Genomic DNA, 14,376 nt, shown 5'->3' on the forward strand with positions numbered 1-14,376 from the left:
TGCCGTTTCCATCTCTATTTGGTGATATACAGCATCTGGCGTTGAAACCGATTGGGCTATCACATCACAGCCAAGGGAGCAATACTGTAGAGGAGGATATTACTGTCAGGACAGCAGTGACAGATTGTCCGTCTGCAACGTTGAGCTCTCATTCCTTGTTTTGTTGTTGTTGTTAAATTGAAGGCATTCGTTTCCAACACAAAGACATACAGTTTAAAAACACAGCCTTGACAATGGTTTTCATAATGTATTAATGTATACATTATTTAATGTATTCTTTTTTTTTTTTTTGGTTAATTGATTAATTGTGTCATCAAATGTTGGCCGTTTTTTTCTTGGAAAATGTCAATCGATTATCGAGGTAGTTCATTTTCTGCTTCAACAAAAATATAATCGACATAAAATTGTTAAAAATGCCTGTCGCTGTTTTCCAAGCGTCCGCTGTGACGTCGTCAAACCCCAAATGTATTCAATTGACAGTGATAAAGAAAAAAAAATCAAAGAGGCCTGGTAAATAGTAAAGTACAATATTAAAGCTAAAACATGTTTTTTAAGCAGATATGTTTTTTTTAAGTGAATTTATTTTAGACACAAATAGAACGGAACGTAATTATATCTTACATTGTCAATCCCCTTCAATTTCATCTTAAGGAAAAACAATGAACAGCCCACTTCCTGGCATTATGTTCAATCTTGTATTTATTTTCCGTTTTGATTTCTTTTATCTACGCTCGTCTCCCTCTCCGTCTGCAGCTTGAATTCGGCCTTCTCTCTGGTACCCAGGGAAACCGTCTTGTTTCCATGACAATGTCTGCAGGCAGAACAGTGCATTTGTCTTAAGCTGGATAAGATCAGAGTCAGTTTCATCCGTGTTAGACACACACACAAAAACACACACACACACACACCCACACAGGCCTGCACAAAAGCACATGTACATACATTACGGCACAGATGCACGGAGAAGACTATCCAGCGCTGACAAACACACACACTGAAGAAATAAGCGTTTGTGCATACAGGCAGTTAAATAAACCCACGCAGACAAATAAAGATGCCCAGATTTGCATACATGTAAATCCACACACATACTGTACACACACACACACACACACGCCTAATAAAACCCCTTCCAGCAGGTTGTGAACAAATTTCATGAAGGTAATGTATTGGCTTTTTAATGAACGCCGCGGCCATTTTCTTCATCGTATAGTTATTCCAGACAAGCACCACAAGTAAACGAGCGCTTGCGCGTGTGCAACGCCCTTCAGTGCAAGTGTGTGCGTTATTGTTCACGTGTTTGTTCTTGTTTTGGCAAACAGCAAAGAAATGAACTTCAAATGCCAGATGGGGTACTGGAGTGAATCGCCAATTGGGCCACTACTCTCGGCACCTGCACAGACACAATGGAAAGTGCGAGAACAGGTAGGAGACAATTGGAGCACAGGCTTGCCTGTTTATTTCTCTTTCTTTCCCAAAAAGGGAGTGTGTGTGTGTGTGTGTGTGTGTGTGTGTGAGGTATCTGCATCACTCATGAATACCATCCAGGCTGATGCGAGACTGTGTCAAGTCGGGGAGCCCAAGGAGAGATGCAGCACCCCTGCTGAGGAACGCTGCAGTCTTATCTCCCTTCCTGTCTCCCTCTGCGTCTCCGACCTTCTCTTCCCACCTCTCCTTACCCACTTGGTGAAACGCGCTCCTATCTTTCCTCACCATCGCTTTTCAACACTCCTTCACCCTATCCTACCCACCCCTCCTCCCGCACCCCCTCACACATTCGCAGCCAGCCTCCCGCTCAAACCTTTTTTCCCTTCATCCTCTGTAAATAGGGAGTCCGTTTGATGTCTTTATTTTTAGGGCGATTACAGGGCGCATCGTCTTTGTGTTTCATATTAGCGTTGCGGTGAATGTGTGAATATGTTAATGCTTACTTGCTAACAGGATGGGTAATTGCATACAATTACCGGTAAATGTATACATTTACTATTGGGATTGCTTCACATTTCCCATGGTGAGTTCTGTAACCGTGCATCTCCCCGATAATGTAGAGGTAGAGCTCTGTGTGTGGTGCTGTGGCTTTCATTACAAGAGCTGCATGGGTGTTAAGCATTAATGAGTGTTGTAGTTGAAAACGGTAATGGGTGTTAGTAGCGGAGAGTAGATGCGGAATTAGTACTATTAGTGCAAAGAGTATATCCAGAAGAATTTAGCATTTTGCAGTAAAAACTTTGTTTCAATTGCTTTATCACTGCTAATGACCAGAGGGGGCACAACTTAGTTTCAACAGTTTTTTTTTTTTATTCACAGCTCAAGATGAGGCCATCAGGAACCAAATTCATGCCAGTCAGTCGGGCAGGCGGGCAATCAGCAGACACTTGCCTCTCAACACCTAGCGGCTCTCTCTCACCTCGAGTCGAGTGCTGCTCACTTGCATGTCTTGCGATAATTATGTAAGCATTACAACTAGACGGGCTTATGTGTCTGTCAAATGTCTTTTATTGACAAAAACACAGTGCATTACAGTATTTAATTCAAGATAATTTAACTTGTAGGCAACTGGCTAAAGCAAAGAAAATATTTGATTGATTTTATGAGCGTAACATTTATATAATACAACGCAAAAGATTAACTTGAAAAAGCACTGAAATGATGTGATTCACAGTTGATTCACTACACCTGCAGGCACAAACACAAGGCAACTGCCTTCATTGCCTTGCCTCACTAGCGGTAAAGTATTTAATTAATCTGTAAAAAAAAAATCAGGTTAATCTTTTAGTCTATCAAATGTCAGAATATAGTCTAAAATATCCAAGGTTGCCAGAGCCCAAGATGACATTTTGAAAATACCAACAATGGACCACCCCGATGAATAGTCAATTAATCAATCAACTTTTTTCATTATCGACTAAACAATATTTATACCAAGATTTTATGCTTTTCTTTGTCATTCATAATAGTTTATTGAATATTTTGGGGGTTTGACTGTTCACCAGAGAAACAAGATTACATCAACTTGGACTGTGGGAAATGATAACAGGTAATTTTCTCTAATTTCTGTCATTTAATAAGCAAAACAATGAGTTGATTGACATCGAAAATAGTGAGCAAATTAATCAATTCTGAAAATAATCATAACAAATTATATAAACATTTTAAAAGCAGGAAAACTTCCCAACTGAAAATATGGCATCAGTGTTTTTGAAATGTTTTTGCAGAAGAAGAGAATTTTTTTTTTATCATTGATTAAAATGTCTTCTTTTTTTTTTTTTTTTTTACAATAATCCACAATTTATAGAGAAAGCCAGTAGCTTCTCAGTTAAATTAAGTTCTATTAAATATTAAAAATAATTATTAAATATAATTGTAATTACGCAAATCTGTATTCTAAATTGGTTTCAGTGCCTGTACTTTATTAAAGAAGAATCACTCCCAGTGGTATTTATTATTAGGACTGTTAGATCATGATGAGTAAGAGGTAGGAGACATGCTGTACTTTGCTGGTACTGACTGGTTCCTCTTGTCTTGGCTTCTGCTACCACTCCCAACCTCACATATGGCGGAGTCAGCACGACGCCTGTCCTCTGCGAAGTGTGCAGTGTGTGTGTTATTGTGAGATAAGCGCACACATGTGTATATCCGGGAGAGAACGAGAGCGAAGCGGAGGGACAATAAAAAAGACGCAATTTCAAGAAAAAGTCACTGAACATGTGTGTGTGCGTGTAGCGAAGTGTGCGTGTGTGACAGTGTTTTTGTCATAAGACAATGTGTTAAAATGAGCTGCTTTGATTGCCGACGCTTTATGAGTCACACGTGATGACTCACAATCCACCTCCCCTGAACATACACTCACGCACTCACACAAGACACACGCACACACCTCGTTCTCTGTCCTGCCTTCGTCCACTGACCGTGAAGAATATGTGCAGGCAGCCTTACTCATGCATATTTACACTGAACACACACTCACTCACCTACTCAACGGGCACTCTCTAAAGGTTATTGTGTGTGTGTGTGAGTGTCTGTTCGTCCGGCCGTTCACATAAGTGTGCGTGTAAAAGGTCACTTCAAGCGAGGCTGACCACTTGTCTATGCCGTGCACAGATTGTTGGATAGCTATCGAGAACACTTGGTCATTCACACAAACAGTTGTTATTAACCGAACAACCCGCCTCACAGCTTAAAATAGTTATGTAAATATCATAAACGAGCATTGCTGCCAATTACGTCCAAGAGCCGCTCCTCAATCCTATTCAGGACCTACAATCACTCATTCACCCAGAACCCTTCACGGTCTATTCTTGGCCAGACAGAGCGAAGAGAAAGGGCAAAATCTGCTACTTGGCTTTAAGCACATTTTCCATCCAGATTATTGCTGCTCAATACTTTTAAAAAAAAGAAAAGAAAATCCATTTCCCCCTCTTCCTTTGGCTGCTCGATACTTATGAAAATCCAATTTGGCTCCCTCTTTTCTTTCTTCCCTCCACAATTCGTGCATTTTCACCCACTCAAAGTGATTAGTGATCTGTGGGTATCGTTTCCAGGGAGAATGATAGCTGTGTTTTATGAAGGAGGGGAAAGGTCCAGGGCTTCCCATCAGGACTGATGTCCCTTACAGAATGACTGGGCTGGGAGGGCAGACGGGAGCACCGCTGTCCCTTTGCAGATACAGGCAGTTGCTCTACATCACAGCAGCGAAGACGACTCACTTTATCTCTCCCTCGCTTCCTCTTTCCCTCTCTACTCGCTCTATCATTCATTCTTTTAGCTCTTCTCTCACAGTCTCTTTTTCTCAATTTCTTCAGCGCGCACACACACACACACGCACACAGGCACGCACACACACACACACACGCAGACACACGCTATATATCTTTCTAAGGCAACCCTCCCCACACCCAATCCTCCCCCTCAAAGAAACTCATTTCAGCTTTGCGGGCTCCTCAAAAAGCCTCTTTACGCTGAGCTAACCTAAGCTAGACTTCGTCTGCACCATTTGACAGCCTTTACTCCTCAGTATGCAGAGCGAAAACACACTGGCACAAACACACATACGGTTCCTGAAAAAGACTTCAAAGGTTTAAAAGAAAAAAAGAAAATCAGCCACAGTCCTAGATTCAGTCTATCACAATCCAAACATCCGTAATAGCGAGTGCGTCCACTATACACAAATACGCTCAATACATTGTGTAATAATGTGGGAAACATATGTTAATACATGTCGGTCCTTAAGTAGGTGATTTAAAATGCTGAGCATAAGCCAGATGAAGCAATTAAATCTTCACTGCCACCTGGATGATTCATGCCAGACATTTCAGGCAGAAACTCCAGCACTAGGAGCTTATTTAGCAATCAAAACATAACAAAAATGCTCACATAGAAATATACTTGTCAGAATAGAGATGTCTCAGTGTGATAGGTGGATGCAGACACAATTTGTGGTCTATTCAAGATATTTCTATCCTCCAGCTTGGATGAACATTTCATTAAATAGCACGTTTAAGCGAATACATGGCGGCCCTGTCACAATGGGAGACAGCCGCCATCATGTCCTCTCTCATCCAATCAAAGAGCACAATAGACGCAGATCAGCCTGCCACGGTCAGGCCTGTCTTTATGTGGGTCAATCAGTGTATTCATCAGCGTCATGCAGAGCCGACCGATCCAGCAACACCTACCTTCAGATTTTGAAAAGCACCGTAGGCCGGAGCGCTGGTTCATTCGCACAAATGCACACACGCTTCAGTATGAGCACGCTCGCACACACATGCACCAATAGCTTACCTTACCAAAAATGACACATTCCAATTGTATGGCAACTGAAAATGAGAACTTGAAGCCGATTGGCTCTAACGGTCTGCGTTACCATACATACAAGAGCCTGTCAGTAGATTTAACTTCAAAACCACCCAGAACAGCCCATTAGTCATACACATTTACAAAAAAAATAAAAAATCAGGGAGGGGAGGGGTACCTCTGAGTTTTCCTAAATTCACAGAGGTTGGTGTCCCAAACAGTGAGAAAGAGGGCAGGAATAAAGAAGGAAAAAGGGAGAAAGAGGGCAAGAAGAGAGAGGTGGCATTGTGAGTTTTGTTGACCATTGGAACAATGTTTTAAAGGCAGACCGTGGGCAGTTGTTTTGGGGCTGTTATCAAAAACACTGGGCAACTTGGCGGTTGAGGTATACCAGCATTGCCTTCATACACAGGAACTTCTGTTCAGAATCACACATGCTCGCCAACGTATGAACAGGAGCCCATGTGAGGACCAGCGACAGCAGCGCAAGACATGCTGGAAGCCGATAAAAAGCCATGGATGAATGTGGGAGCGTTCGTGTGAAAACTGCCACAGTCATTGATTCAAACAATGATGTAAAAGCGCACATGCACATGTATGTATGCATCATGAATGCACACTTTAAACACTCCCATCCTCTCAATCAAACCCTTACACACAGATGAGAGAAAGTGAAATGAGGTGGAAGAGTAAAGACCAATTCAAACCATCCATAGAGTCAGTCGGTCAGTCGGCCCTTTGCTCCATTTCCATGACCTGGAGACCTGCCAAGTGTATCCCAGCCAAGCACCGTCAAGCTGCAGCCATCTAAACCCTCCCTTTACCCCCTCCCACTTCAGCAGCCATGATTGTAGTGTATATATCCCAGCAGAAGTTGCTCTCAGGCAAAAATGATCTTTAAGGCCATATTTCATTCGTCATTATGTGATTGCTCCACTGCAAATTCATTAAGTCGTCCATTTCAGTTTAATTTAAAACTGAAGTTCTTGATTAGACCAAATGGGACAGTTTTCAAGAACTCTCAATTACCGGGGAAAAAGAAACTGACCTTAGTTCAGTGCCTAGAGAGACAACTTCCTCCCGCGCCAGGTGGTGATGGAGTGGGGGAGGCATACAGGGAGTAGTGAGTGTGTGGGTGAGGAGGTAGGGGGTGATGGTATAGCAGAAGACAACAGGAAGTGAGGTAAGAGGAGGCCATACCTTGGTCGCCAATCATCAGGTGTGCCAGACCTTAAAGGAAGACAAGAGCACAGTCAGCACAGCAAAGGATCATGGGGTGTGAAGTGTGTGTGTCTGTGTGTGTACGTATATGTGTGCATGCGCGCGTGCATGTGTGTGTCAGCATATATGTGTTTTGTTAAACAGGAGTTAGTCAATGACATGCTGGTGAAGGGTAGAGTCTTCTGTGTAAAAGTGTGTGTGCATGTGTGTGTGTACAAGTCCTCTAAATTATTCAAAATGTCTAAAAAAACTTGCTTACTCATCCTAGGCTGCGATCCTACGCACAAACAGGTATGCAGACAGACGTCTGCACACAGCCAGTGCGGTGTTTGTGTGGGCCTACGGTATGTCTTTGTAACCTTGAGGCAAAAGCCATTTCAGATGATTGCACATAGGATGTGGAACTTACCAGATGTCAGCAACCAACCCCTACATACCCACACAGACCGACATACGCTCATTTACGCTGTCTACCTTGAGCCGTGTTTCCAAAATAGACGATGTAACGAGAACATGAAGGCCAGAAAGAAGAATGTAAAGGACAAGACGGGAAAAAGATAGAAGTCGAGAGATAGTGGAGAGAAATCGTGATGTTAAGATGATGAACGAGCTAAAGAAATGTGTATTTAAGAATAAATGTAAGAACTCGGAAAAGCCTGAATCAAATAGTGGAGCAAAGAGAGAAATGTTTGAATAAAAAGCAGGAAGGGAAACTTAAATATAGACAGACAGGGAAGGAAGTGAGAGAAAGACAGATAGAAAGACAGATAGACAGACAGATAGATAGAAGTGCAACCTACCTGGAGTGTAGCTGTGCTCTGCAAAGGTGTCGCGGCCAGGCGAGGAGAGAGAGAGACAGACATTCATTAACATGCATGCTAAGCCCTCGGGTTACCATGGCTACTTACTGTACATGCACACCCGTCCAGGGTTACCGCGGTAACACACATGCAAAATCCACGCAAACGTCATAATGGATACCATGCTGCACTGGTAGCCAAAACTGAGCTTTGTCTATAAATATATCTGTTTACGCACACAGCCGCATTTAAATAAATGCACAATCTCTCCGTATGACTCTGCATGTGTGTGTACATGTACACTTACGTAAAGGGCAGACACACATACCCACCCACACTTGTAGATACAGAGGGTGGATGAGGTGTGGGGCAAAAATATACTTTCCTACCTGGATGTTAGGATTCAAGAGCCGTTACCCCAGAACTTACCTTGCAGCCGCTTCCTCTGCCCAGAGCCCCCCGACAGACAGCATGCAACACACACACACACACACACACACACACACACACACACACACACACACACACACACACACACACACACACACACACACACACACGCACGCAAACACACTGACACATTCAGTCTCACAACATCTCCCTCACTCTCTGTCGTTCACACATACAGAGTCAGACACACATACACTAACATCGAATAGGGCAGTACACATGATGTGAAATAGCAGGAAAATATAAAATATGTAGGGGTGGATTAGCAGTGCAGGAAGATGAGGGACATGCGTGGTTCAATACTGAGACAGAGTGTGTGTGTGTTTGTCTGTTTGCTTGTGAATGTGTGCATGTGTGTGTATTCTCAGCTGTGTGCTCATCTGAGTGTTTCCTTGCCTCTGCCCTTGTGCTACTAGCATGGCAGAAACAGGTGGAGCCATTAGCATGCTAACAGCAATTTGCCCTCAAGGACAATGCAAGCCAGGCCAGGCCTAACAAGCCAGGTTCACTCTGCCTTCACTGGAGGGCAGAATGTCTTAAACAGTAATTACATGTATGCATAGCCCCGCCCAAACTTTCCTCACTATATCTTACATTATGTTTCTCCAAAACTGATTGACATTGTTGTGCTTTGGAACAAAACCCTTTGCTCAAACTGCTATGAAAGATGTAATATAGCGTCTTTCAGAGGAGAAAGGAAATGCTTGCTTTGTCACAAATCTGCAAAAGTATCAGTGTGAATAAAAGTGGAACATAAGGGAGCCTTGAAGATATTGTGTAATTGTAAATGTGTACGGAAACTAAGACTGCCACAGTCAAAATACTCATTTCTGGCTTCAAACACGGTCCTAAGGATCCATTTTTCCTCCAGCAGAGCATACTCATTCTGGATTAAAGATTCATAACAGACTTCTTTTTTCTAACATTCAGAGGGTTGTAATTTAATTTTACAGCGTTATTGTGCTGCTTAAGTGAGGTTGCTGGGTTTGAAAATCATACAATCATTTCAAGGTACCATATCAGAGGTAAACCTTAACACAGAACAATTGCACAGGGCTCCTGTGGTCATAAATGGTATACAATTAATGAAATCACAAAACCTGAGACCTCTTAGCGGGAACATAGTATTTTCTTCTTCATTCATAGTGGGATTATTTTACTGAGCTTTTATGTCCAACTCCCTATACCAGTCACTTCATTTCTCTCAGAGCCAACCATTGAATTATCTTCTCCAGGGCGCCTTAGTGAACCTGAGGAGAGATTTATTACGACATACTTGAAGTTGGCATGAGTTACTCACTGGTAGTGATATTGATGCATGGATATTAGCTCAGCCTGCTGATCCTGTGGTCAGAAATATCCCACCAAGCTGGTAATTTGTCAGAAAGAACATAGCACTCCAAATAATTTAAACTGTCCACAAAGAAGGCATCATCTGCTCGATTGTCCTCTCAGACCTCACTGTATCTCTGAACTACGTCCATGATTCAGAGAACAAGGTCCATGATTCAGAGAGCAAGGTCCATGATTCAGAGAGGTCTGAGATAAGAACCAGCCGTCGGAAATACTCTTTAAGTTTGCGTTAACTGGCCCCATTTGCTGTTTATTTCTGTCTGAAACACTGCTGGTCGACTGGAATAGCTGCTTCCCTTGAATCCCTTTCCCGGGCCAATGTCCATGAATTACCGTTACCAGTGAGTAACCGAAGGAAAGACCTGAAAGCAACCTTTTGGAACCAGCCATTAACTCTCAATCTCCACCATCATATATCTCATTCTCTAAACCCTGCAGCCATTTCTACCTAAAGTCTGAAATGTGAATCTGAGAAGCCAATGGAGAATATAAGCAAAATGTATTCTGGTACTGCTTCATCATTTCACATGATAGCAAATTACTACATCCAAATAAAGTACTGCTCACCCAATGCACCTCTATTCGAGCAGACCTCCTAACTGGAACCATTTTATGAGACCACTATTACTAACACCAGCCACTATTGCTAAGATAAAAAAAGATATTTCAGCACTTGTTCAACTCAGCATCACTTGGCATCACTCACAATTGAAATGTGAGTTGGTCTAGGAATATAAAACAGCAAAGGTATAAGTAGCCTCTTGTTGAGCGACAAAGTGCCAGTCCAAAGCAGGTACTGTATTGTGTCTATTGAGAGCCTTTATGTAAAATGTCTGCACCTCCCATTCAGCCTGTAGAGCTATGCTGCTATTGCACCTCAGTGGTGATGTGTCTAATGATGGTGCTGGAGCCTGAACACTGTGTTTCTCCATGTGTTTGCATGTTTGTGTTACATGTGTTTGTGCAGGTTTTGTATGTGTGTGTGTGTATGTGTCAGTGCCGCCTGTGGCTCCCAATGTGCCCTAACCAGCAGCGAAACAGCAGACTGGATTAGACCGGCTTGGATCACACACAGTTCTCAGCGCAGCACTGAGTTTCTGCAGAGTCGATCATATAGCTTCAAAAGTCTAAAGTACGTCTTTAGAAAGCTTGTTTTACTCAACCATGAGTCCAAAACTCTACTTTATACTATCAACATGATAATGAGGAAAGGAATACAATTCTCAAATTTCAGATGCTGGACCAAGCAAATATTTGTCATTTTTAGCTTTAAAAATGATCAATTACAACTTTCACTCAAGGAACTTATTGATTAATAGACTAATCATTGAAGCTCAACCTAAAGAATGAATTATGTGTCTGTCAACTGACAACTCCTTTCAGCACTACGGAGCATAATGCACCAGCTACCTTTCCCACCCGCTTGAAAAATTAGGACCAGTGTGGTCAATGTGCTCATTATCGCCTTTAGGATGCCTAAACACACACAAACACACACACACACACACACACACACACACGAACACACACACACACACACACACACCGCCACAAAGATTTGCTTGGCAGACATAATGCTTGAAGTCATTACGAGCTGAGGCCGCCGTAGGCAGCAATGAGCTGAGGAAATGGGGGGGTAGGGAAGGTTGGAAGAGCAAGGACGGAGAAAACACTCCTAGCATGAGGTCTCCCTATTAGTTATGTCTCCATGGCAACTTAGGCAATCCCACTGGCCACTAAATGCAATCAGGTGTTATGGTGGAGGGGGGCTAAAGTGAAGCGCGATGCTGAGAGCGGTGCTGGGTGGGGTGTGAGGTCAGGTCGGTGACAAACAGGCGCCATGGCAAGGCCACTCGGCCATTTATGTCCGATGCATTCGTGTCATTAAAATATCACTCAACCGAGGCAAAGCTACACGGTATCTTTGGCGTTGAAAAAAAAAAAGACACATACAGGAGTTGAAAGCGCTGTTAATTAAGAATGCAGATTTGTTCTTGAATGAACTGAAGCAAATCTGATGACACACACACAACTGAGCAGCGTTTGCAGCACTGGCCATAACAAGGTAGTGGAGTTCATTAAGCAGCTGCTTCGCTTTTGTAATGGCCGTCATTACGCTGCCCTGTATATTGGCACTTGTATTGACCAAAGGCTTGTTTGAAACTATTACGGGGAGGGTGCTCTCGAAGAGTTTTACATATTAAATCATTTGTGAAACCGTTTCTTTTCTTCTTCTGCCTCCACCACACAAAAGTTGTATTCTTGTATCAGGCTGTTTATTGCAACGGTTCTTCCTATTTATCTAGTGCTATACCGACAGGACACTCTTTCTGCTTTTTAATTGCATAAGAAGAACACTTTGTATTTTTCATACACACACTCACTCATACACAAACTAAGCATCTTAAGGGCTGCAAGCTGTACAAATTAATGGCAGGAGATTGACTGTAAACACTGCATTTCAACACCCTATGTATTGTCTCTGTGAAGGCCATTTAGAATCAATGCAAATCCATTAACACAGGCAGCCAGGTGCCTGCCATGCAACAACCACTGGTTTCAAGCCCCTTAGCCTAATTCCAATTAATGTCTCACAACACGAGCCGTCAACCACATCCATACCGGATATATATGGTTATTCTGTTTTGCCAAACACGCCAACAGAGCCCATCAGGGCTTTGAAGCTGCCAGCCAGGTAACGGTTTCCAGTGAGTTTCAGGAATTTGTCTTAAACTCTTTCGAGCTCTCATCTCCACAGCTTCACTAAACGGACTGCACCTCCTGTGAACGGGGGCTTAGCTTCCTGAGTTCTGAAGGCCCATACTAAATTGGGAGTCATTGGCAGCCATAAAAAAAAAAAATCAATATCAAAGATAATCAGTATGCATGTCTTGCACTGTTTGTGAATGCTGCTGGTCCACACGCACCAATTCAAGGCAGCTGTGAAGGTGCGAATGAAAAATAGATGTCTACACTGCAGGTGCATGGCGTGTATGCTAATTTGGAGATATGGATCCCCAAAAGTAACTGTGCATTTGATATATACGTGTGCGTATATGTAAAGGATGAGATGTATATGATGGGTCAGCATGGTTCGGGCCTTACCTTCGCTGCAGTCCTTGCCTTGGTAGCCGGTGTCGGAGCAGTCGCAGACGGCCTGATCGTTGACCACGCTGCACAACCCTCCGTTCTGGCACTGGTGATCCGTCCCGCAGCCAGCTGTTACTGTGACACCCTCTGAGTCCTCCAGCGTCGACAGTGAGCCGTTGACGCTCACCTCCTTGATCCCGCCACGGAAGGCCGGGTGCTCCCTAACCGAAGGGGACGTGAGGCGCAGTGGCGAGGAGTGGAGCTCTGGCGTCACCCCGCCCATGTAGGTGTGGCTGAACACTGTCATGTCTCTTCTCTTGCTCTTCACTTCCGCCCATCCCTCCAGTCGCCCGTCGACCTCCAACGAGGTGTTCCTCCAGTCCCGCTTGACACGCACCGCGTGCCAGAGCCCGTCGCTGACCGCCACGCCTGATTGCAGCTCCGCCGGCTCAGCGCAGAAGATGGAGAAGCGAAGGCGGAGGTGGCCGTGGAGAAGCAGCAGCTCCAGGAAGTCACAGAAGCCCTCGTCATCCAGGTAGAGCAGTAGGCCCTCTTGGCTGTGAGTCCGCAGGCTGAAGCTCAGCACACTCTCACAGCAGGCGTTCCACACGGGGAACCGCCCCCACTGGTTGGGCACGCCACCAAACTCAAGGACCTCCCCTTGGGCCTGGCTCCCCACGCTGCACAGGCACAGCCCCAGGAAGAGCAGGGGGGCTGCCACCCAAACACACACCGCCATCACAGTCATGCAAGCTCTCGCGCTCACACTCACACACACACACACGAGAGGAGACAGAGGCTAGAGCTGGGGTGTTCCCTCCAGCCTACAGCTCATGGTGACAACTGTTGGGCCACTTTGAAGAAGCCTTTCTGTGTGTCTCAGGTGCGCCCTGCTTTTTTGGGAGTGCTCTTTAGTCTAGTCTCCTACGCGACGCAGCTTCAGAGGGGGGAGGCGGGTCAGGCAGCAGCTCGCTCCGTCCTTTCGGCGCGCTCTGGGAATCTTCTTCTTTTGCCGTGACCTCTCTCGCTCGTGTCTTCTCTGATATGTTCAACGGCTGCTCTCCATTCAGTCTTTCAGTCTTTCATTCTTCACTTCTGACATATGAGATTCCAGGTGTGTGTGTATTAGCGTGTACGTCTGTGTGAGTGTTAGATAAGTGACGAATAGGATGTGAACTCCATCTCGGTGCCCTAGATAGGGCCTTATCCCCCATGAAGGCAACTCCCCACGGAGTATGAGTGTGTGTGTGGGTGTGTGGCTCACACATTGGTAATGGAGAAAAATGACGCCGTCATAGCAGAATTTTCTCCCCCCTCCTCTCTGTCTTAGTAGGGCAAAACATAAAGTGTGTGTGGGCAATATACGTGTCAATACGTGTGTGCGAGTGAGGTATATGTGTCTTTCACTGCCACGTCATCACTCTCTCCAGCGACCTACAGAGAGAACAGAGATGGCACAATCAACCAGGGTCACACACACACAGGCGTAAACACTCATGCACAAACTCTCTCTCGCTCTATCTTTCTCTCACACACACACACACACACACACACACACACACACACACACACACACACACACACACACACACACACACACACACACACACACACAGCGTACACCAGCCCAAGCCTGCTATTATTCTCAAATTACTCTCTCGTGCATTTT

The 14,376-nt window shown here is 44.3% G+C and overlaps 1 protein-coding gene across 7 annotated transcripts in view; it reads right to left on the bottom strand.

The window, feature by feature from the left end:
* nrxn1a (neurexin 1a) overlaps positions 1-13,455 on the bottom strand; it is a gene marked incomplete at both ends in the record, with an annotated part of 49,874 nt that extends 36,419 nt beyond the window's left edge. For 5 of the 7 annotated variants that reach the window (XM_079234379.1, XM_079234375.1, XM_079234378.1 and 2 more), the window contains 3 exons: positions 6,994-7,023; positions 7,815-7,832; positions 12,723-13,455. In XM_079234379.1, the coding sequence (XP_079090505.1) occupies positions 6,994-7,023; positions 7,815-7,832; positions 12,723-13,455 (781 nt within the window). Of the gene's footprint in view, positions 1-5,971; positions 5,984-6,993; positions 7,024-7,814; positions 7,833-12,722 lie in introns of all 7 variants that reach the window. The other 2 variants (XM_079234380.1, XM_079234381.1) reach the window with 2 other exon arrangements.
* Between the last annotated feature and the right edge of the window lie 921 nt (positions 13,456-14,376).

Source organism: Taurulus bubalis (genome assembly GCF_910589615.1).
Source record: "Taurulus bubalis genome assembly, chromosome: 2".
Classification (NCBI taxonomy): domain Eukaryota; kingdom Metazoa; phylum Chordata; class Actinopteri; order Perciformes; family Cottidae; genus Taurulus; species Taurulus bubalis.